At 40.9% G+C, this 24,059-nt stretch overlaps 1 protein-coding gene across 1 annotated transcript in view; it reads left to right on the top strand.

Moving 5' to 3' along the window:
- Window positions 1-24,059, top strand: part of LOC149313707 (uncharacterized) — a 46,963-nt gene that overhangs the window by 10,779 nt on the left and 12,125 nt on the right. The window contains exons 3-12 of the mRNA XM_089523021.1: window positions 854-982; window positions 1,378-1,506; window positions 1,715-1,843; window positions 2,077-2,166; window positions 2,371-2,493; window positions 6,092-6,208; window positions 6,405-6,512; window positions 14,735-14,941; window positions 17,023-17,115; window positions 21,461-21,640. Coding sequence (XP_089379147.1) covers window positions 854-982; window positions 1,378-1,506; window positions 1,715-1,843; window positions 2,077-2,166; window positions 2,371-2,493; window positions 6,092-6,208; window positions 6,405-6,512; window positions 14,735-14,941; window positions 17,023-17,115; window positions 21,461-21,640 — 1,305 coding nt within the window. The remainder of the gene's footprint in view (window positions 1-853; window positions 983-1,377; window positions 1,507-1,714; window positions 1,844-2,076; window positions 2,167-2,370; window positions 2,494-6,091; window positions 6,209-6,404; window positions 6,513-14,734; window positions 14,942-17,022; window positions 17,116-21,460; window positions 21,641-24,059) is intronic.

Here is a 24,059-nt window from a genome sequence, read left to right as displayed (position 1 = left end):
GGGAAATTTTACAAATATTCAGATGTCTAATTTCATAACTTATTACTTTCTGGATGGCTATTATATTTTCTTCTTATATTCTTCAGATAGTTCATGTTAGGCAACACATTTTAATAAATTCTGAAGAGAAGCTTGAGATGCATAATACTTCATAAGAATGGTTAAAACTCAGTTGTGTGAAATGCATTTTTAATATTGTGAATTGTTGGTTGGTTATAGGTTGTCATGCCGTCTGGGCTGATGTCGGAAGTAATCTCCCTGAGTCCTCTTAACATAGCATCCTAACTGGCACTGATAGTTTCTGCTGAAATCTCCACTGAATTCCTTACTGTTCCTTGTCTTGGTTTTAAGAATACCTACCATATATACTCGACTATAAGTTGACCTCATGTATAAGTCGAGGGCAAGTTTGGGGGCCAACATTATGGATTTTGCTATGACCCCTGGATATGTTGAGGTTAAAACGTAGGGGCATATAGCAAAGGATCTCAAGGATGAAGCAAAGCAAAACAATGTCAAAGAACTGTCAAAATTCCAGCAGGCATATCTCTTTGTGCTTACTCTTAAGGATGGATGAGAGAATAGAGGGGTCCAGCACAAATTATTGTGCTTCCAGGACAAATTATATTCTTGCTTTTCACCAGGGGATGGTTTCTTCTTTTACATAAGAGTTAAGATACAGTACCCATGGATAAGATGACTCAGGTTTTTGGGGTCAATGTTTTTATCTAAATTTTTAGACTTATACATGAGTATATATAGTAATTAAAATATGAGACATTATTTTTAAAAATGGAGTAATGCAGATCAAAAATATTACTTTTTAAAATGTTTTAATATTTGACTGTCTTAGATAAAAGCAGCAGTTTGAAGACTCCTGTAACTAATCTGACCGTGTCCACTGAAGTCAAGTCTCCTGTGAGTAGGCCAGAGCAGGAAACAGCAATTTGTGAAGTACAGGGGGAAAGTTTGAATACTTCAGGTATGTAGTTCAGTTTTAACACGTAAAAAAAATGTATGTAGGCTATGACCTTGTTGCACATATTCTGTTAATTTTAGCTGAATTCCTTGTCACTTAGTTGTTTTGGATTTAAGAACTTCATGGAAGATTAAAATATGAGCAATATAGTAGTCCAAAAACATAGTTCCGGGTTATCATGCTGTCTGGGCTGATGTCGGAACTAATATCCCTGAGTCCTCTGAACATAGCATCCCGACTGGCACTGGTAATTTCTGCTGAAATCTCCACTGAATTCCTTGCCGTTCGACGTCTTGGTTTTAAGAATGCCTAATTAAAATCGAATATACTGTTTTTAAAAATGAAATGCAGATCAAAAATATTACTTTTTAAAATGTTTTAATATTTTACTGTCTTAGATAAAAGCAGCAGTTTGAAGAAGCCTGTAACTAATCTGACCGTGTCCACTGAAGTCAAGTCTCCTGTGAGTAGGCCAGAGCAAGAAACAGCAATTCGTGAAGTGCAAGGGAAAAGTTTGAATACTTCAGGTATGTAGTACAGTTTTAACACACACAAAAAAGTACGTAGGCTGTGACGTTGTTGCATAAACCATGTTAATTTCAACTGAATTCTTTGTCATTTACTTGTCTTGGATTTAATAGTTTCAGAGGAGTTTAAAATATGAGATACACAGTAGTCCAAAAACAGAATCAAAAACATATTATGCTTTTTAAAATAATGAACTATTGGTTTCAGGTAAAATCACCAGTCTGGATAAGATGGTTACAGAGCCCAGTAAATTCTCTGTACTCAAGTCTCATGTGAACAGTCAGAGGCATCAAACAACAGACCATGAAGTACAAGAGAACAGCTTGAATCCTTCGGGTAAGTTTTAAGGATAATTTTTATGTCAGCTGTGATCCTGTAGCTAGTAGTTTCTCTTGAAATTGTTGCAATAAACAATCTTGCTAATTTCATATGAAATCCTTGTCACTTGTCTTGTTTTTGAAACATCCTACAAAGATATGTCTATCATTATTTTAATCTTTAGAGGATATTAGCCTAAAATAGCATAATAATAAGAATTTTAATTATTGCAGTATTGACTCTTGCTTTAGATGAACACGTCAGTTTGGATGAGCCTATGATCAGTGTCGAAAAGGAAACAACAAGCTGTGAAGTAAAAGGGAGCAGCTTAATCCCTAAAGGTATGTAGCATACTCATAAGGGTAAACATTTCTGATATTCTAGTACATTTACAATGGTAATTTCTACTGGAATTCTTGGAATTTGATTTTCTAATTTTTAGATGTCCCAAATATATTCAGATACGAGATGTATAGTGGTCTAAAAGAGTAAATGAATGTTTTGAAATTCTTTTTAATTATGGACTATATATCTGTTGGCTTCAGTTTGCAAGACCACTTCAATTGAGCCTGTGACCAAGACATCTGAATCTGATACACACAAATCATCTGTGTGGGAACACCAACGAAAGATCCACAGAATGCAGGGGAGCAATTTGATTGTTATAGGTATGTAGTTCAAACATATTTTTCAGAATCTTAGTGGACACATGAGACAAATTTCCATTGGGATTGCCTTGCCTCGCTTTAAGAAATTCTAAGGAGATTTAGATATTGGATGTGTGATAGTTCAAGGATGGCAAAACAGATCTCTGTGTCTCCCAGTTGCTGAAAAAGAATGCTTTGGGAAGGACTTGGATTGCGTTTTGTGAAAACACTTGTAAGCTTAGTTGATAATGGTGAAATTAGTTTGTGCAGAGTATATGCTCAGAGACACCATGTACCTTGATTCTTAGTGTATGTCTGCCTGCCTGAACCCTTAATTTACACTAGTTCTAGTTAATGGACCACTGATTCTGAAAAAAAGAAAAACAAAGAGCTTGCAAGCCTAAAGTTCTAAGTCCAAATCTATGTGATTGTCTAATCAGTCTGCCCTTCTGTGCTCTGGTACGGCTGTTGAGTACCAGGTTAGTACATAATAAATTTGCTATCATTCATGCGTTGATTCTGGCTGAGGAGACCATTGTACTACCATATATACTCTACTGTAAGTCAACCTCATGTATAAGTCGAGGGCAGGTTTGGGGGTCAAAATTATGGATTTTGATATGACCCTTGGATAAATTGAGAGTAAAACATAGGGGCATGTAACTAAGGATATAAAGGATGAAGGAAGAAAAACAATACCAAAGAACTTACAAAATTCCACAAGGCATAACTGTTTGCATTCACCCTAAAGGCTGGATGGATGAGAGAATAGTGGAATGTCAGAGCTTCCAAGATAGGTTAGGCCCTTACCTTTCACCAGAGGACAGTTCCTTTTTTAAAATAAGAGTTAAAGTACAGTATAGTTGGCCCTCCATATTTGCGGCCTTGCCACTCATGGCTTCGATTATTCACGAGGTCAAGGCTGCTAGTCCAGACATTCTTCCTCCCCTTCTATCCCAGGCTTTTCCACTCAGCAGAAAAAGGCCAGGAGCCAACTCCATTTTTTTCTCGGCCGGTCAGGCAGCGATCCAGCCAGGAAAGGGAGGAGGAGTCCCATCCCCCAGGACCCTTTGCCTGCCTCACTGCTCCCCGGGCTGTCCAGGGGGCGATGGGGCTGGCCAAGGGAGGAGGTGCCTCCTTCCCCCCAAGACTTCTTCCCAGCTAGTTCACTGCCTGTGCAGCCCAGGAAAGGGAATTGGGAGATGGAGGATCCTCTTCCTTTACCCTGCCTGATCCCCCCCTGGGGAGGGAAGTGATTGGGCTGTGAAAAGGGCAGGGAGCCAGTTAAAGGGATGAGAGGGTGGGGGAAAAGGAGTGCGGACCCCTGCTCCTCTTCCCCTGCCCACCCTTCCCTTTAACTGGCTTCTGAGTGGAGGGCGGAGTTATTCATGATTTTTCCATATTTGCGAGGGTCTAATTCCCCTAACCATCTTGAATATGGAGAGACTACTGTACTTACATTGACTCGTGGATAAGGTGACTCAGGTTTTTGGGGACAGTTTTTTGACTAAAATTTGAGTCTGTACAGTACATTGCAACAGAGACATACATCAATGAGGGTGTTTTCCAGCATTGTCTCCCAGGCTCACCTGGTGCGGGGCTTCTGGGGGTGGGGCTTCTGAGGGCGGCAGGCACTCCCTCCCTCCATGCCACCCTGTCCTTTTTGTCACCTGGTGTAGACCACACACCCTTAGTGACACCCTGCCCAGGTTATTCAGTTTCAGCACAAGAGTAGGCTTGAAAATTAAGGAGGGTGGATAGCTGTAGTACTGTACCTGAATTCCATCTCTCCCCTTCTTTCTTTCTTTTTGTCCAGCCTTCCTGTCTTAGTAATGCCAGTCTGAAAAGTTTGGGTCTTGCATTGGGGGAGTGGGACAGATGGAAGATTGTGCTCAAATGCAGGCCATTCTAATGCCTAGCAGCGTGACCTGAGGAAAGCTGTCTTGAACTTGATATTACAGATACTCCATCGCTCTCAAGAGGTTATTGTTTTGGGGATCCTTGGGATATGTGCTAACACCAGTGAATCTGGAGCAGCTCAGTATTTACTTGTTACCATAACAACTGTAAAGGAGCCCTGGTGGCACAGTGGTTAAATGCTGCTACTAGCCTTCCATCCTTTTGAGTACACAGCTTGTTGGGGTGGAGAAGTAGTCCCCAAACTGTGCTCTTTAAGAGATTTTGGATTTCAGCTCCCAGAAGCCTTAGCTATGTTGGCCAATAGTCTGGGATTCTGGGAGCTGAAGTCCAAAATCACTTAAAGGGCACAGTTTGGGGACCACTGACTTAGAGAGTGCTTAGTTCACTATAAAGCAGTGTAGAAATGTAAAGTGCTATCCTAAAGTGCTATAGGGCTTCTCCACTATGTAAGTAGCTCAACAGATATATCAAGAGAAATGCTGGAAGAGACTGAAGTGGGAGATTTAAACATCGGTGTTTTTTATGTCCCAAGCATTTTTGGTGAGAATTTGACTTAGAGTGGCTGTGACCTTCCACAATGATGGAGATGACAACTCCTCCTCCTTCTCATGGTCCTCATTTATATTTCACTCTTTCCTCAAAGATGAGACACTAGGCAGTCTACAATTTAAACGAAGTACACCATAGTTTAAAAATATACAAAAAGTGAACATTAAAATATTCACAATATTAGAACAATTTGAAAAATGCTCCTAATCTCAGGACCCAGGGAGGCTTATATGTGGGATAACCAGATGTCCTCCTTTTCCAGGACACAGCCTACATTTCAACCTTCTGTCCAAGAATAATCCCAAATTTCTTCCATTTTGAACCTGATGAAGAAGCCCATTGAGAAACACCAGGTTTGCTGTTCCTCTTCAAGAAATGTGTCAGTTTGGCAGTCTGTCCTGTAAATAAAGGGATAGGATGAATCCTTCTGAAACTCTTTTTTCCTAAGATTAGCAGCAGCAGCAGCAGGTGACAGGACTTGCCCCTAGAGCTCCGTGAATTTGTTTCTTGGACAGTGGGCTGCTTGAGGACACAATGCAAATGTTGAAAGGGTTTCCCCCCCCCCCCCCCTTAATTTCAGCACAATGGACAAACAAAAAGAATAATTAAAATGTAGATTTAGGTCCAAACACATTGCAAAAATAATCCAGTTTGAGGCTGTTTTTAACTGTCCTGGCTCAATGCTAGGGAATCCTGGGAACTGTAGTTTATTGTGGCACTAGAGCTCTCTGACATAGAAAGCTAAATGTCTCACAAAACTATAGTTCCCAGAATTCCCTAACAAGAAGCCAGGGCAGTTACAGCTGTCTCAAACCAGATTATGACTGCATTGTGTTTTGGACCTTAAGTCAAGGGTTCATTGCTAGTAAAATACAATTTCTACCTATGCTTGAGCCCCATTATAGTGAATAGGGCTCGTGCACATGGTGGTGCGGCATGCGCATGCGCCATTGAAAGTATTGCAGCGTAGCTTCCAAGTAAACCGGAAGCCACGTATGGCACACCCATGTATGGATTAGGTTCGCTGTATATGCCTATATAGGGCTATGTGTTTTTGTACTATTTTAATTTAACTTTACAGTGTGAGTGGAGTTTATGTTAAATACATGTACTAAATTAAAGTATAACCAACATTTCACTTGGACTGTAGGTTCTGTAAGCCATAGGACTAAGGCCAAGCCAATAGATGCCCTTACAGACGGATCCTTCATGAATAGTGCTAAAAAGAATACAAACACAGTACGAGAGAGCAACTTGATTACTTTAGGTATGTAGCACATTCTTATTATAATCATTATTGTGATTCCAGTTCATGTGTGATAACTACTGCTATACTGTAATAGCTACTCTTGAAATCTTGGGGACATGCTTCCCTCATTTTTAAGATGTTCTTTAGAGATTGCGATACACAGTAATTCACAAAACTGAAATGCAAATTTAATCTTGGTCTGTTCATCTCCTAGCTTCACCATGTGACACCACTGTGGCTGAGACTGCGGCCAAATCGTTTGAAGGCAGTGTAAAAAGATGCAGATGGAACATTGCAGAAACAAGCAATTTGATTACATTAGGTATGCAGTATACGCGTATGGTAAATATTTCCAAAATTCTAGTAGAAATGTGGTAAAAAATTATTTTTAAATTCTTGGAAAGTTTGTTTAATTTCACAATGTTCTGAGGAGGCTGTGATAGTCAGCCCTCCATATCCATAGACTGAACCATCTGTGGCTTGAAAATATTTAAAATACACAAATTCCAAAAAGCAAATCTTAATTTTGCCATTTTATATAAGGGACACCGTTTTACCATGCCATTGTATTTAATGGGATATGAGCATTCCCCGATTGGTAAAGGCTGACTGTATTAGATGTGTAGCCCATGATATTGAATTCATGTATGGAGTGCACACAAGTCCCATAACTTTGGGCTGGCTTCAACTTCACTCCTAATTATTGATGAGCTAAGACAGGGAGTACAAAAGGAATGTCATAGACAACATCCTGCACTCTTATGGATTCCATTATCAGAATTCATGAAGCTACTTTGAAGACCTTTACCGTATAGTGGAGACCAGTGATGGCAAACATTTTAGAGACTGAGTGTCCAAACTCAGTGATGTTACTGCACTGGCTGTCACCCAGAGCCAGGGGGACTTCTGGCGGGTAGGGAGGGGGAGTTCTGGGGGCAGGACTTCTGGGGGGGAAACCCGAAGGCACATACTCTCAGCCTCAAAACTTGCCATGAAAACTCTATGATAGTTTCACCTGAGGGTCACCATAAGTCAGAAATGGCTTGAAGGCACCACACACACAAGTCACGCTCTCTCAACCCCAGAGGATGTCAATGGAAATCTTCCTCTGACAAAGTTTGCCCCATGATAGTTTCACACATACACATCCAAGTCACGCTCTCTCAGCTTCAGAGGATGGCAGTGGCACCCCCCCCCCCCCCCCCCGATAAACCTTGCCAAGAAAACTCCATGATAGTTTCACCTTAGGGTTGCCATAAGTCGTAAATGACTTGAAGGCACCACACACACACACACACAGAAGTCACACTCACTCAGCCTCAGAGGATGACAATGGAAATCCTCCTCTGACGAAACTTGCCACATGATATTAACCGGTGCTCGGAAAGGAGGGAAGGGGCTCTGGCACCTTCCCTCCCCTTAACTGCCATGTTACTCGTGAGTAAACCAGCGTTCAGGAGGGAGGGTACCCTGGACACTTTCCCTGCCCCCCGACTGACATTTTAGTCACATGCCCACAGAGTGCTGTGCAAGCTGGCTCTGGCACACGTGCCATGGTTTTGCCATGGCTGGTGCAGATTGTAGAAGGAAAGGGTAGATCTGATGAAAGCAAAGATTCAGGTTGTGCTGCCTTTTCTTCGGGCCTAATTAACCTAAAATTCTGAAAGGGCCTTTATGGGATACATCTGCTATTCTACAAGAGGATACTGCCAGATCCATGTCAACATGATCCACCTCTATCTCTCTCATCTTGGAGGTTCTTCGTTGTCTCTGAATCACACAAATGGGTTATTCCTTGCTTGAGCAGAGCATATGTGGAACTTTCTGGAGCTATTAGAAGCATTTTGCCGTAGCCCCACTCCCTCTTCAGCTGCCATACTGACACTCTTCCCACCCAAACTCTCAGTTCCTTTTGTCCACCGCAGCATCAGCATCTGAGGAACTCTTCAGAGTTTATTTTCTTGTGAAACTTTAAATTCTCCACTTGACAGATTCAGTCTGCATTTGGGTGTTAATTTCTTTATTTTTCTTCATTCATGTTCATATTTTAACAGCAGCACTGCGATTAATGATAAAATCAAGGATTTAAATGGCCGCTCGCCTCGCTGTCACACTTGGCAAAGGCCCATTGTACTTCTGAGGTGAGGCTAACAGCTCTACTGTATGTGTTTAGCCTATCTGAGGCTTTCAGTCAATTGGGAAATTATCTACGTTTGGAGGGATCATTGGCTTCTCGTTCTCTACCCTACCTCAATCCTCTTAGGTCTCAATCCTGTGGACTTGTCAGACCAATTGGCCCTCAGGCAGTCATACTAAAAAGCATCAAATGATAGCCAGATTGGCATTACCCTTGGCCTCAGATTGTCCTTGTGCTCCTCTGGGAGGAAAATATTAAGGGCCCAACATTGGTACCATATCTTCACACAGCACAGAAGGAGTCAGATGCAGCTGTCCTTTTAATATCTGGGTCCTGTTATTGGTACCGCCTTGAGTTTCTCTACTCTGGCTGGTCGATTTTGAAGTTGTGGTTACTCCCTCTCAAGGGCCAGTACCATCTTATGCTGGCTCAGATTTGAGGCTGTAGTTTCTCCCTCTGGACTGAAGTCCAGTACCGGCTCCCTCTCGCTAAAGTTTGAGATGGTAGTTACTCCTCTGTACTGAGGGTCACTATCGGCAAGCGCTCAGTTGAATTCAAAGCTGTGATTACCCTCTCTGTGTTGAGGGCCCCTACCAGCTCACACTGGGTCAAATTTGAAGCCATAGTTATTCCCTCCTGTATGGAGGGCCACTACCAGCAACCACTTAGTTGATTTCCAAGCCATGGTTACCCCCTCTGTACCACGGGCCACCACTGGCACACTCTTGGTTGGATTCGAGGCTGTAGTTACTGCCTCTATATCGAGGGCCTCTGCCATTATAGGCTTTATGCCACTTCTCATTTTGTTTGAAAAGAAGCCATGCTTAAGGTTGCTCCCTAGGTACCAAGGGGTGGCGTCTTCACTGACTGTATACCGTCATCACTGTCTGTGTGAGTATTTCCTCTGTACCAAGGGCTGGTATAATTTCCTGCTCTGTGCAGTTGAGTCAGAGGACAGGGTGCGCCTTCCATACCAAGGGGAGGGTACCACCACTCACTTGTTTCAATCCTCAATGAGGATGTGGTTACTCATCTGTACACATGGTAATATGTCCAAATATCTTTGATGGCTTGCTTCTTCTTTAGTACTGAGGGCGGTGAATTTGACGACTTGATTGCTCCCTATACCCCTAGGGCCACTACCATTATGCATTCGGCATGGACAATCCCACAGTCATCATATTCCCTCCATGCTGAGGGTCAGTACCATTGCCTGCTCCATATGGGCAGCTCTGAGGATGTATTGTTCCCTCCATACTGAGGGACTGTACCCTCATTTGCTGAATATGGATACATCAGAGTATGTGACCATCCCTTCTCTCTATCGAGGACTGCTAACATCACCCACTCCGGACAATCAAATTTGACAGTGGGTTTGCTCCCTCTATGCCTAGGGGTGGTACCATTATACACTCAGTACTGGCGTGACTGCGATAGTCGTACTCGCTTTACGTAGGGCGTTGGTACCATATGGACAGCTCTTACAACATACTTGTACCCTCCACACCAAGGTATTGTACATGGTTTGGCCACTGCGGTTCCTGGACGCACCAATCGGCAGCACCGGCAGACCGCCGATTTCAGGCGGTCTGTAATGCGCCTTTGTTCCCTCCATATAGACTGCTTTGAGGAAGTACTTGTTCCCTCCATGTTGGAAGGATGTATTGTCACTTCCTTGGTATGAGTGTAACAGAGAATGTAGTTGGATGAATTTTCTGCTATAATAGAAAGTTATAGAAAGATGGAGTCACCATGGTCAGTAAGAAAATAGTTTTTAGAGTGAGGCCTAGAAAACTAGAGGAAAGGAGTAGAGGGTGCATCTTGACCTGGTAGGAAGCTGGCACCAGTGAGCAGTCATAACTTAAGATAAGGAGACATCTGTTGAAGGCTAAAGGAAGGCCGTGGATACCGAAAGGGAGGGGTAAGGATTAAGGAATGCAATTTTATTGTATGCATACATCTCTGCCCTGATTGTAAGAATTCTATATGTTTTGATTATAAATTAGCCAATAAGGTATATTGAAGAAGCTTCTTTGTCTAAAATAGTATAAAAAGAGCCATTTTGTTTTATTTCTGGGCCTCAGTCTCTGGAGTGTTAACCCACTGGGGACATTATTCTTTTACCGGTGTTAAGGAATAAACTTGGGAATTTTCAGCATTCTGGGTCCTTTGTCGATTCCTGTTTCGTCAAGACCTGGGGCTTTGTGAGAGAAAGTTCCAGATTCCTAAGAATTCTCATGTTTTTATTATAAAATTGAGATTTTTCTATTTCATAGTTAGCCCCTCTCTACAGAGGACCAATATATATAACAAGGAGGTCTCTACTCGCTCCATATGACTGTGTGAAGCACATGAGTCCTTAGGGCCTTCTCATCCCTCTATCCTGATCCCCTTTATCAAGCTTTGTTGGTTGTGACCATCTACTTGTTCCATACTGAATAATCATGACTGATTGTCCCTTCGATACTGAGGGCTAGTCATTTGATACATTTTGCATCAACTGATGGCCATTTCACACACGTACCCCTTACCAAGCGGTTCTTGTTGGTACCATTCACCTTCTTCAAGATCAGAGGGATGCAACTGATTGGTCTCTAACTGAGATGAGCCCATCTCCTATACTGACCCCCAATGTCAATGCAGTCTTATGCTCCTTATAGAGGGCCCCTATAAGTTTGGGATCTCATTGCAGCAGACAACTTATTCAATTCTTTTCTATTTTACCATACCTGGAATGCCAGCTGGTTGACCCCTCAGTACTCCACCCTTAGGGGCTTCCCTCACTCTCTGTGTAGGCAATGGAAGGAATTTTCAGCTATTCCTTACATAGGGCAGTTTGGCAACTTTCGCCCCATATACAGTGGGCCCTCCCCTTACATGGGGGATCAATTCTGGATCCCCCGCATAAGGGAATATCCACGTATCTCGGGCCCCATAGGAAACAATGGGGTTGTGCATGCGGCGGCAGCATGGCACACGAGCCACGGGCACACTCACCGTTGTATTGTTGCGTGGTTTCCGCATATGAAGAAAGCTGTGTATAGTTGCTCGCGTATGGCATGAGCGCATTGTACTACCACAGTACCATATGTGAATTAACACCTCTTACTCCTTGAGAGGTGCTTTGTCAGTGCCAAGGATTGAAACCAACCCTGGATGTACATAAGATTCGAAAGCTCCTCAGGTTTGAATCTCCATTTTGAAGATCTGTCCAATCCAGGTTAATGTTTTGATGTCTCGGAACAAGCATACCTGTCACATCTCTCCGTACGTTGTTATCATTGTACCCTGGTTCCCTTGGACTTCTTGTCTCAAGGTGTCATTCTGGTGAGGTGGCTGTGTTATCACCTACATCCCTGATAATATTATCACCTACAGCCCTGATAATATTATGTGCATTCTGCATTCTTCCTGAGCTGTGCTGGGTGTTCCTTTCCAAGAGGGGGAGCCTGTGCACTTCTGAACATCACCCTTGCTCAGGTATGTCCAGTAGCTGCCGCTACAGTAAACCCCCTAGCATTCCAATTGCTCCCTTTGCATTCTTTTCCGCAATATGTGATCTTCATTACAGTCCTCTCCATGGAAGTAAACAGTTACTTTTCCTCCTCTCCAATAACCAATACAGTTCCAGAAATAGTTACAGGAGTTCTTCTCCAGCTTTATGCCTTCTAGGCTCTCTCTGGACTGGATGGACTATCCAGCTTTCATCTACTTGCTTTGTGATATGGACACACATTTCTTTCTTGTTTCTTTGCTGGTGGTGCCCAGTTATCTCATTGCTGGGCTCAGATTTGTCTACTTCACACTCTATGCTAAAAGGATACTTAGGGGCTGTGCAGACCACACGGCACGTGGCGTCACAGCGCTCCTCAGGCGCTGCGTCCACATGGCACCGCGCCACAGGAGCGTCTTAAAGCCACGGTGCAGTGGCTGTTGTGCCCTTACCAGAGTGCAAAAAGGAGCCACTTTTTGCAGCTCCTTTTTGCACCATGGAAAGGCCAGATTGGGACGGCGATGTATGGGTGCTGCACCCCTGAACCAGTGCAGCTGGAGGCGGCTGCAGGCCGCCTCTTAGGGGATGGCCTGCACAGCCTGTTAGTCCTTGGAGTACTTTAGTTCGTAGGATCTGTCTGTTGATGCACAATATCTCATATAATGACCTTGAGTGATTTTATAATGCCACTGCCCCATCCTACATTTTAGATCACTTTATTGACGTATTTGAGGGCTTGGGGACTGTACAGACAGCCCTGTAAGGGACGGCTCTGTGCCGCCCCTGGAAGCGCTGGACTGGGGCCACAGGAACTGGATGGTGCGGCTGTGTGGTTGCCGCGCCAACGATGCACAAGCAGGAAGAAGCTGCCTAGAGCATTTTTCTTATTGGATCAAGAGGCTTTTTTTTTTTTTTACCAAACCTCCTTGTTTTCAGTATTTTTCTATTAGTCCTATAACTGCTTGCAGTTGATAGCTTCTTCTGCTTTCATGTCACCTACTTGTTGGATAGCTTTCTGTGGGAGATTGCCATTGCCAGCAAATCTATGCCCTTTGCTGTCTAGGTCAGAGGTTTCTTTCCTCAACCTTAGACTTATACTTGGCAATCCATTTACATACTACTTAGTTCACTACTAAGCAGTATAGAAGTGTAAATGCTACTGCTATTGCTATTACAATACTTTTTGCCTGTCTTGATATTGCTGAATGCTATTCTCCAGAGTTATTCTCTCTTTGACTCATCTACAGAGTAGAGATGGCCAGTACTTACAAAGTGTCCCTGCCATTGAAGCTTACTAATGGTCTGTTCAACATAAGAGCTAATAGGCATGCCTGTTTTTTCTGCCACTGTGAATGCTTCTTTCCCTGGATTGGTGGCTATTTCCACTACATTTCTGTATTGGATTTTTCTGCTTGACTTAGAGTCATCTTATGATCAAGACTGCTCATTATTAAGCCTACTTTGGCTCAGATTTACAATTGTCGTTTCTGTTTGGGAGCAATGCACCTTTTTTTGTGTGACATGACACTCCCTCCTCTTGTGACTACAGCTTGCTAGTCTAACCCATTTGAGTGATTCACAGAGAGCATGAAGAGGAACGACAGGTTGCTTACCTGTAACTGTGGTTCTTCGAATGGTCATCTGTGAATTCACACAAACCCACCTATCCTCCTCTTGTCGTGCCTTGCCTCTCCTTAAATCCTAGGCTTCTGCTTTGGCATCCATTGAACTGAGGGTTTGGATGGGAAGAGAGCCAGGAATGCAATTGAAGAGTGGGTGGTGCTACCTCCAAAACGCTTCTAACAGCTCTAGAAAGTTCTGAATATGCTCTGCGCAGGTGCAGAATAACCCATTTGTGTGAATTCACAGATGACCACTCGAAGAACCACAGTTACAGGTAAACAGCCTGTCCGTTTCCCGTCTTATCCAAGGTTTCTGGCCATTCCATATAAACTTAGAAATAATTTTGTTCCATCCTACAAATGTTTTATCATTCATAATAATAGGGATATTCTGAAATAAAAAACATCATCTTACGTAGGATCATCATCTTTATTGTGGATATTCTTCCCAGCAGAGATACTTTTAAGAGATTTCAGTTTTTCTAAATTTTTAAAAATGTCTTCCCAAGTTTTTTAATAGTTATTTTCAAAAAGTTGCAAGTTTTTTTTTTTTTTGTAATTGTTATGCCCAAATATTTTATTTTATTTCCAATACATCACCACTTCTTGAGACCATTTAGAGTTCACTGACATCCCACATGAAACTTCCACAAAATATTAAGGGCCCTGGCCAACTATTTATTTTAGCTGTATGATACAGGCGTGGTTCCCTGCCCCATCTCTTAAAACTGAAGAATTGAAAATCCTTGCCATTTTAATTTTTTCTTTAGGGTTCCATCATCAGTTTTTGGCCACCTAAAGGCCCAGTTCATGATGGTGGCTGAACCAGATAGGCTGAGTTAAGATTCCATTTAAGCATTCTTAAGTATTGGAATCTCAGGATATTTATTTGGGAAATAAGCAGGTTCTTTGATAATCTTTTTGGCTATTTACTATTTACTATACCATCCCCTTAGGAAGAAACACAGACATATCAATGCCTGAGTGTTTAAGCTTCATTACATTACATTGTATTGTATGTAAGGTATCATATATTGATTACATTACATCATGTGGGCATTAGGATGTTACACTTTCATTAGGAATGAACTTTTTTCTCTACATCTCTTTAACAGGCTTTTAAATAGTTATCACATATATGAATATTACCATTGTAAACAGTATAATGTAGCAAAACCTCCTGCCTATCTTGAATGAGAGAAGTAACCTATCCAAGGGTTATCCTTCATCCACTGTGCAGAAAAAAACATATCACAATAAATCTCAGTATTCCTTTTGTTTGTTGGGTTTAGGTTCTAATACCGCTGAGGTTCAGCCAGTGTCTACGCCACCAGAACTCTGTGGATATGGATACTATGTGGGCAGTGCGGGTTACAGTTCCACTTTGCCTGTATCATTGACTGAACCGCTTACATCCAATTTGCACTACTACACTGCAAGTAGTGTAGAACAGCAAACAGACACTCAAAGAATTCAAGAGAAGAACTTGATTACGCCAGGTAGGCAGTATGATGTTACACTAAAGATTTATGTGTTCCTATCACAGACAGGGCAGTCATTTTCATTAAAAACCTCAGGACATTTCTCTTTCTAAAAAAAAAAAAGATTTTAAGAAGATTCAGTATTATAATGTAACAAATTTTAAATCTTGGTTTCAGAATTCAACACCATATTAACTGAGCCTGTGTTCGGTACCATGAATACTGTGAGCAGTATGCAGGTAGTACAGGTTTTGGAACAGGCTGAATATTGCTTATCTGAAAAGCTTGGGACCAAAAACATTTCAGAGTTGGGATATTTATTTATTTATTTATTTATTGGGATACATGTAACATATTACATACCTATACTGTATTTTTGAGGCTGGTGAGAGTCATGGCTGGAGAGAGACATAAGGATCTGTGAAATGGCAGGAATCCACATGTAGTGCTTGGTGTGAATCCACATCTCAGCCATTTCAGAGATCTTCATGTCTCTCTCCAGCTGTGTATTTTGCTTCAGTCTCACAAATACAGTACAGGTATGTCCTAGTATTCCAACATCCAAATCCAACATATTTCAAAATTGAAGCCTCAGAACGTCATGTCGGTGTTCGAAATGTTTTGGTTTTTGGAGGTTTTCAGATTTCCAGATTAGGGATACCCAACTTGTAGTACATTGTGAGTGTGACAAAAAAAAAACCTACCTGAAATTAACGTACTGTATACTGCTGCTGTGTCAATAGTGCAGTACAAGAACCAAAAGCTCAAGGAGAGAGCTTGACTACTTTGGGTATATAATATGCTCTTGCAGTAAATATGGTTGCATTGCTAATATATACATGTTGCTAGGTTCTGTTTCTGTTTTGGGGACATTATGGCTTCATTTATGGATTACTCAATTTTAAAATGTGACTCTTTAATTTATATGTACTCATGAGAGTGCCTAATGGTTTTATAGTATTACATTTAATGGGTTTATGTGTTTTTTTTTAAATTGTGTTTTGTATTTTGACATGTTATACCCTGCCTCTTTAAACAGAGGCTGGATGGCCATTTGTCAAGGGTGCTTGGATTGTGTGTTCCTGCATGACAGCATAGGGCTCGACTGGATGGCCCTTGAGGTCTCTTCCAGCTCTATGGTTCTGTGATTTTAACCTCGAAGAGAGACAAGAAATGAATGAATGAATGAATGAATGAATAATTATTATTATTATTGATTCTGAGGAATTACAAATATGAGTGACACTTGCATTCAGATTTGTTGACTACTGTGTATGTAATAAACCAAGAGTGGGGAAAGTGCTGCTGCAAAGGCCATTTTGCATGGCCTCGGCACCCGCTTCCCAAATTAATGGCCAGTGGTGCCTGCCTGGGCCTCTAGGGGACTCAGCTGGCTATTCTGTTGCATTTGAGGGTCTTTTTGTATATTTTCATTTTTAAAACTGTTCAGACAACTTTTTTTCTAAACAGGAAGTGACATTTCCTGTTTGAAATAAAGCCCCCTTTGTACCTGGAACAGTTAAGGGAATACACAAATGCCTCCAAACACAGTAAACTGTTTAGTAGCACCCTCACAGAGGCTTTAGGGAATGCACTTATCCATTTCTAGTTGGAACCCACCCTCCCCTCCAGTTTCTATATTGAGGAGGAAGGAATGGGGGAAAGGTGAGCCTTCAGGGAGGGTTGATAGGGCTCCTAATTCCTAGCAATTGTCCATCCTGCCATAAAGTTTTAAATTTGCTCTGTATGTTTGTTAACTCCAGGTTATACTACCATTTTGGCCTACTCTGTGACTAAAACCTCTTGGATCCAGTGTCAGCCATTTCTGTATGAGTGATGCAAAACCAGAAACAAATACTCTTGAAGTACACCAGAGTAGTGTGATTACTTCTGGTAGGCAGGATAGTGTTAAAGCACACATTTATGTGTAGGTTGTGATCTTAAAGCATATTGAAGGGGAAATTATTATCACTGAAATCATTGTTCATTTCCATATTGGAATATAAAATATTGGAAGCATATAGTAGGACCCACAAATGTATGGAAACAAAAATGTGACATGAATTTGTAAACTTCATCTACTTTTCTGATGGCTTCAGATAAGTCCCTGAAATCATCTGAACGCAAATTCTACATGGGTGGTCGGAAAACAAGGAGCCGTAAAGTACACAGGAGCAACTTGCTTGCTTCAGGTAGGTGCAGTCTGGAAGTGAACATCTGTGTGAAGACTGTGATGCCATTATTCATCTGTTGAAATAAGGTGATCTCTTTTTAAATGTCCAGCTTCCTTTATTTATGAGTGATAGATTTTGTGCTGGAAGTTGCTTAGTGGCATTGCCAAATCTCTCTTGATGGATTTTTCTAAAGAGATAATGAATACAAATTTGTTAGAAATGTGTAAGGCTAGCATCTTGTTTGAATTCAGGTTTTGTCCAAGAAGACCCTTGTGTTTTTTATTGGAATGCCCTTTTGTGTTTATAGAGTAGCAGTAGTGAGGTGAGCACAGAGGGAGATGAGGTAAAAAGTATGTGTTCAGATCCAGGTGTAATGCATACTGCAGAAATAATGCAGTGTGACACCCTTTAACTGCCATGGTTCAATGCTATGGAATTCTGGGATTTATGGATCTGAGAGATGTTTAGCCTTCTCTGTCAGAACTGTAGTGCCACAACAGACTATGAATCCCAGGATTCCATAGGATATAGCCATGACAGTTAGAGGTGTCAAACTACATTAAAATTCTGCAGTGCAGATTAGGCCCTAGTCTTGGCAAAGAAATTACAACCATTTGGTTGTTCTGCTTTTGTTATGTTGGGGATAGAGACTAGCAGAGAACAGTGGTAAGAATAAATGCAGAGGTCCATGGCAGGGCAGTAGGAACACATCTTGTCACTCTAAAGTCCAATCAAGTTCATGTTTATTCAACATTAAGTCTTTCTGACAATCAGTTTAACATTCTCATTCTCAGCAGGTTGGAGATGATAGCTTAAACTTCTGTCCAAAAGCATTCTCTAAACACAAAGGTAGGAATTCTAGAGGAGAAGCTGAGAAAGAGAATGGGAACCACAGTAAAACTTGTAGTAGAATAAAAGATGAGTACTAACAATGCCTTAGATTTCTAGACAGCAATGCACACAGCTTGGGAAACAAACAAGACGAGCTTGAAGTCCTAGTGCAGAAAGATAAATATGATTTTATAGACATGGTGGGATGACTCCCATGATTGTAGTATAACAACTGAAGGATAACATCTGTTCAAAAAGAAATGATGGGGAAGAAAAGAAGAGGCATTATATGCCAAAAACAAATTAATTTGAGCAATAATAATAATAATAATAATAATAATAATTTATATCCGTACAAGCAATCAAAACGGATGTGTGGAGAGCATTTGGGTAGAAATAAATGGAGAAAGAAATAAAAACAAAATTGTAGTTGGAGTTTACTACAGGCCACCAAACCAAAACGAAGTGGAATATGATGTGTTCCTGAAACAAATCTCAGAAATCTCAAAGAAGTAAAAACTGGTAGTTATGGTGGACTTCATTTATCCTGATACCTGCTGGGAGACTAGTTCTGCTAAGCATAAGCTTTCCAAAAAAATTCTAGTATGCCTTGTAGATAATTTCCTATTTCAAAAAGTGGAAGAAGGAACAAGGGAATCAACTTGATCCTAACCAATAGGGAGGAGTTGGTCACTGGAATAAGAGTAGTTGGTACTTTGGGGAGAGCAGTGACCATGTAATGCTAGAATTCATGATTGTGATACAAGCCAAGGGAGAGTATAGTCAAACATGATCCTTGGTTTTTAGGAAAGATTTTATCAAGGTCAAGGAAATACTGGGCAGAATCCAATAGCTAGAGATGCTAAAGGAAAAAGACACTCAGCATAGGTAGGATTTCATGAAGCAGGAATTGCTAAAAGCACTATCACAAACAATTCAGTGGAAGAAGAAAATGGGAAACTTCTGAAAAAGCCAACGTGGCTGCACAGTAAACTCAAGGAGGAAGTGTGTGTGTGTGGGGGGGGGATATATAGAGAATGGAAGGATGAATTACCAAGGAAGAAAACAGATGTATAATCCAAGTTTACAGGAATAGTATAAGGAAAGCTAAAGCTCAAAATGAGACTGGCTAGGCAAGCAAGGAGCCACCAAAAGGGATTTTTCAGATATGTTGGAAGCAAAAAAAATGACAAAGGAAATGGTGAGCCTGCCACTGAGCAAGGATGGTAAAATGCTAACAGATCACAATGAAAAGGCAGATCTGCTCAGTACTTATTTTGCTTTAGTTTTTCCCTCAAAAGAGAACTCTGTGCTTCCATGCACCAGGAAGACCTTAGCAAAGAATCCAATTTGCAAATCAAATTTGACAAGGAATTGGTGAGAAATCACCTAGTTAACCTAAATAATTTCAGATCTGTAGAGTTAGAAGATTGCATGCTAGAATGCTGAAGGAACTTGCTGATGTAACTTTGCAGAACCACTTGCTGTCATTTTTGAGAAATCTTGGAGAACAGAAGAGATACCAGAGGACTAGAGACAGGCAAATATTATCCATCTCTTTTTTTAAAACGGTAAAAAAAGATCCAGGAAACTACATGCCAGTCAGCTTGAGCTCAGAAACAGGAAAAATATTAGAATGGATTAGACAGGAGTCCATCTGCAAGTATCATGATGACAATGCAGTGATTAATAGGAACCAGTATGGATTTGTCAAGAACAAATCCTGCCAAATTAACCGTATGTCTTTTAAAAAAAATCAGGTCAGTAATTTAGTAGATGGTGGGGATGCTGTGGATGTTACCTAGATTTCAGCAAAGCATTTGATAAGATCCTCCCTGATGTTCTGATTAGGAGACTAACTACCATAAATAGGGAATAGATGGAAACGCCATCAAATGGGTCCATAATTGGTTGGAAAATCACGTTCAAAGAGTTGTCATCAGGGTCTGTGCATCAAATTGGAAGGATTTCTCAGTTGGAATACTACAAGGTTCTAGCCTGGGGCTGATGTTTTTTAATCAATGATCTAAATGATAGAGTAGCAGAAATCCTTATCAAATGTCTGGACAGTACAGAACTGGGGGATGGAGTAGCTAGCACATTGGAACATAGGAACAGCATTAAGAAGGACCTTGATAAACTAGAACACTAGGCTGAAATTAATAAAATGAAATCCAACAGAGAGCAATGCAAAATTCTACATTTAGGCCACAAACACCAAATGTACAGGTATAGGATGGTCAATACTTGGCTCAGCAGTACTACATGTGAAAATGACCTTGGGATTATTGTCAATCATAAAAGGAACATGAGCCAGCAATGTGATGGATGCTGCAGCCAAGAAAGCAAATGGTATCTTAGCCTGCAGTAGGAGAGAAGAGGCATAGTTTCCACATTCAGGACAGTAATAGTCCCCCCCATACTCTTCCCTGGTCAGGCCTCATCTGGAGTACTGTGTACAATTCTCAGTGTCTCATTTTAAGAAGAATATAGATAGATTGGGGCAAGTTCAGAGAAGGGCACAAATGGTAATAAGAACAAAACATAAGAGGAGAGGTTGACAGAGCTGTGTATGAGCTTGGGGAAGAGAAGGAGTGACATGTCTTAATGGTTTTAAGTCACAGGAGGGTAGATATCAATTGAACATTAGAACTTCTTCACATTGAGACTGGTTTGGCAATGGAGTCAGTTGCCCAGAGAGGTGGTGGGGTGTGCTCTGGTTATCTTCAAAAAGAGGCTGACTACTTATTAGAGGTGCTCTAGCTGGAAATCCTGCATCAAGCAGGGGATTGGACTCTTGTGATTCTTGATAAGCTTGACAAGATAGCAGAAGCCCCATATCTCAGTATGTTAGTGGGGAGTTATGGTAGTTCTATATGTCAAAGGACAGATGTTGGAGGAGCTCATAGTGCTGTTATATGTTTTTGTGTGCATAGCTATCACTTCCAGAGCTGTTCACCCTGTTGTCATCATTGAGGTGTTACTTATGGCTGCTTGCTCAAGGCCATTGCTTTCCCTGAGAGTTGATGGCTAGTGAAACCTGCCACTGGCCCACACTACTACCATTTATGCCTTTGCTTCTTATGCTTGCAGAAATTGCTTTGCTCCAGTGGCACTGAAATCCCTTCACCATCTATCTGTTTGTACTTCATCTTGGGTCGTATATCAGTGTGTGTTCTGTTTTGCTTCTGTTTTTTATATTTTGGTATTGTTTGGAATTTGGATCTAAATGGGAAGGTATGGGCCACATTCTTTTCTGTATACAAATGTAGAGTGTGGATGCATATTTCACATGCTCAACAGGCCTGACTTTGACTCCTGCTATTCGGTTCTTCAGTTGCTGCTGTTGCAACAGAGCCAAAATTTCTTTTTTCAGATAGTCACTAGAGAAAGTTGAATTACCATAGGCAAACCCATCTGTTCCCCCCCCCCCCTTTACTTCTACCTTAGTAGGTGTAAAACATACTTAAAGATGATATGGTCTAATTATTCTGTGGCCTGTGATGATGCTACTTTATTATGTTTTATGTAGTAGACCCACCAGACCTTGCAAGTGTGGAAAGGAGTAATTCCGGAAGAAAAGCATCAATCTCCAGACATTTATTAGTGGTATCCAAATGTCCATTGACTCAAGAGCAAATATTCAGCCTCTTTGGTGTCGTCCCAGGATTGGAATGTTGTGAAACTCCTCCACATCTTTATAATAACCATGGTAATGCAATACATTGAAAAGTAAAATTGGGTACCTACAGATGCCATAATTTTTTTTCCTGTACGGGTGGGATAAAGTGCTTTAGCAATGTAAAAAAAAATTGTTGTGAATCATTAGGGAGATGTTACATGTTATGCCTCCCAAGCATTACACTGTTTGTTCTTGACCATTTGGGCAGTTTTATGTTTTCTCCTGTTAATATGATTTTCTGAAGGAAGAGAATATACTGCAGATATGTTTCTCTGAGACAGAAGAATCTGTTATTTTTTAGTTTCTGGAGCTGTACTTAAAAACATCATTATCTCTTTGTTTGCGTACTGTATATACTCAACTATAAGTCGACCTCATGTACAAGTCAAGGTCAGGTTTTGGGGCCAAAATTATGGATTTTGCCATGACCCATGGATAGGTCACTGGTAAAACTTGGAGGCTCCTTCAGTGTGTATGTGTGCGTATGGCAAGAGAGACTTTTTGCTTCATCATGTCAGCTTTCGTTTCAGCCAGATGGGCGGGCAAGAGATGGACTCTTAAACAAACAGCAATGTCACTCAATCACCCAAGACTCTTTCTGCTTGGCTTCAGAGAGAAATGAACTCATCTCCAAACTGCATGAGGAAATCTGAAAGAGCTGCTGTCACATTTCTATAGTGACCCATAAATAAGTTGGCCTGGAATTTGGGGGTCAATTTTTGGGCATCAATTTTTAGACTTATAGAGGAGTATATATGCTTTTTGAAGTATCAGCTAGATTATGATTGCTTTTAGTCTACCTTTGTCACATTGGTGTAGTTATTAAAACAGCATCAGTTTTGGCACACAAAATTCCCAATAACAATGACTTCATATGGTGCATATCCATGTGTGGATGGTGCACAGAAGGTATTGTGGTTCACCGATTAGCTACACCATTGTTTGCAGCACTAAAGAAGATGCTCAAGGGGAAGCCAGAGATGAACTGAGGAATTTTTTTGTCTGTGCTCTCCTCCTGTTGAACAACTACAACCTGTTAAGAATCCTCTGGTCTGAAGTTAGGCACTTATTTTTGGCTCTATGACCTGCTGCCTGGCATGTTCCCTATCCTGGAGGACTAGGAAAAGCAGTATAAGTAGTACTCAGTTCCTTATTCCAAGGGAAACTGAAGAAAGTGCTTGTGATTGTCCCAGCTCTCCTTCCATGGGCTTTGGTGCTGCGGGATCCAGTTTAGAAGGAGTTTGCTTGCCATCCTCATGTATAATGTCTCAGAACAGCTGCTGGTGATGCAGCCTTTGCTTGCTCACACTCTCATTTGGGGCCCATGTGACTGTGCACATGATGTGTGCAGAATTTCCTACATAGAAGTGAGATTTGTATAGGCATTTGCATATCATATAATCCATATTCAAAGCTTCTGATCATAGCAACAGCAAAAACAGCATCTGTTGTACTATATGTCTAGTTACCGTACTTCATTGAACATAGAAGGGTTTATATCAGATGTTCAGTAAATGGTAAAGAATGAATTACTGTTTGTACCAGTTAGGTCATCTCAGCTGGAATCTCTTTATACTGCAGGATAAATGTGCTAAGAATCGTGACACCCAGTTATGGAATTGTGACATCCAGTCTCCCCAGTGCTTTTGCGTGGCCCACTCATTGCTTGCTTTTAAGCAGGCATTGAGAATAGTACCTTTTTGGAAGTCATTTTTCAATTAATTTTATTTAATTGATCCCTTTCCCCTCCCCTCATTTTTCATTTGTTTCTTGTTTATTTCATTAGATTTATTTTGATCTGTGGTAAGATAACTTGAGTGGGCAGTTTCCTTAAAAACCAAGGATATATTTCGAAAACATAAATATATAAGTAGTAGTATATAGTGCAGGTAGTACAGTGCATATTACTGTAAGAAATCTTAAGATCAAGGCATTGCTCACTTTCCTTGATTACCCTTACATTTTAAGATACATCTGTTTCTGCTTATAGGCAGCCCAGGATTGTTTTTTTTTAATGTAGTTGCCAAGAGTTTAATTTTTTTAAAATGTATTTACCAAGAGTTCCAAAGCAATGTTGGCTGTTTTCTTTATTATTTATTTATTTTAAATAGTTATACGCTGCTCTTTAGCTTGTGCCAAATCAACTAGTTATATCAAGTAGAAGAGAAATCATTTTGCACTGACTTGTTGCTAAAGAAGCGTTGAATTTAAACTGAAATGTATCTTTTTACATAATTGCATTTTATTCTTTTATTATGTGAATTGTTTTAATGCTGTAATAATTTAATTCTAGTCTAATGGTCCTTTTTGTCTGCTTTTAATTGTAATGTTCTTTTAAATTGTGAGCTGCTTTGAACTCCAATTTTTTTTGGGGGGGCGGAAGTGGGATATAAATAAATAGAAAAAGAAGCAAAAGTAAAAAGTAACAGAACATTATTGGAGTTATCCT

Source organism: Sceloporus occidentalis, unplaced genomic scaffold, assembly GCF_023333645.1.
Source record: "Sceloporus occidentalis isolate IW3139 unplaced genomic scaffold, rSceOcc1.0.p SCAF_4, whole genome shotgun sequence".
NCBI lineage: Eukaryota > Metazoa > Chordata > Lepidosauria > Squamata > Phrynosomatidae > Sceloporus > Sceloporus occidentalis.
This window is presented reverse-complemented; position numbering and strand designations above follow the sequence as displayed.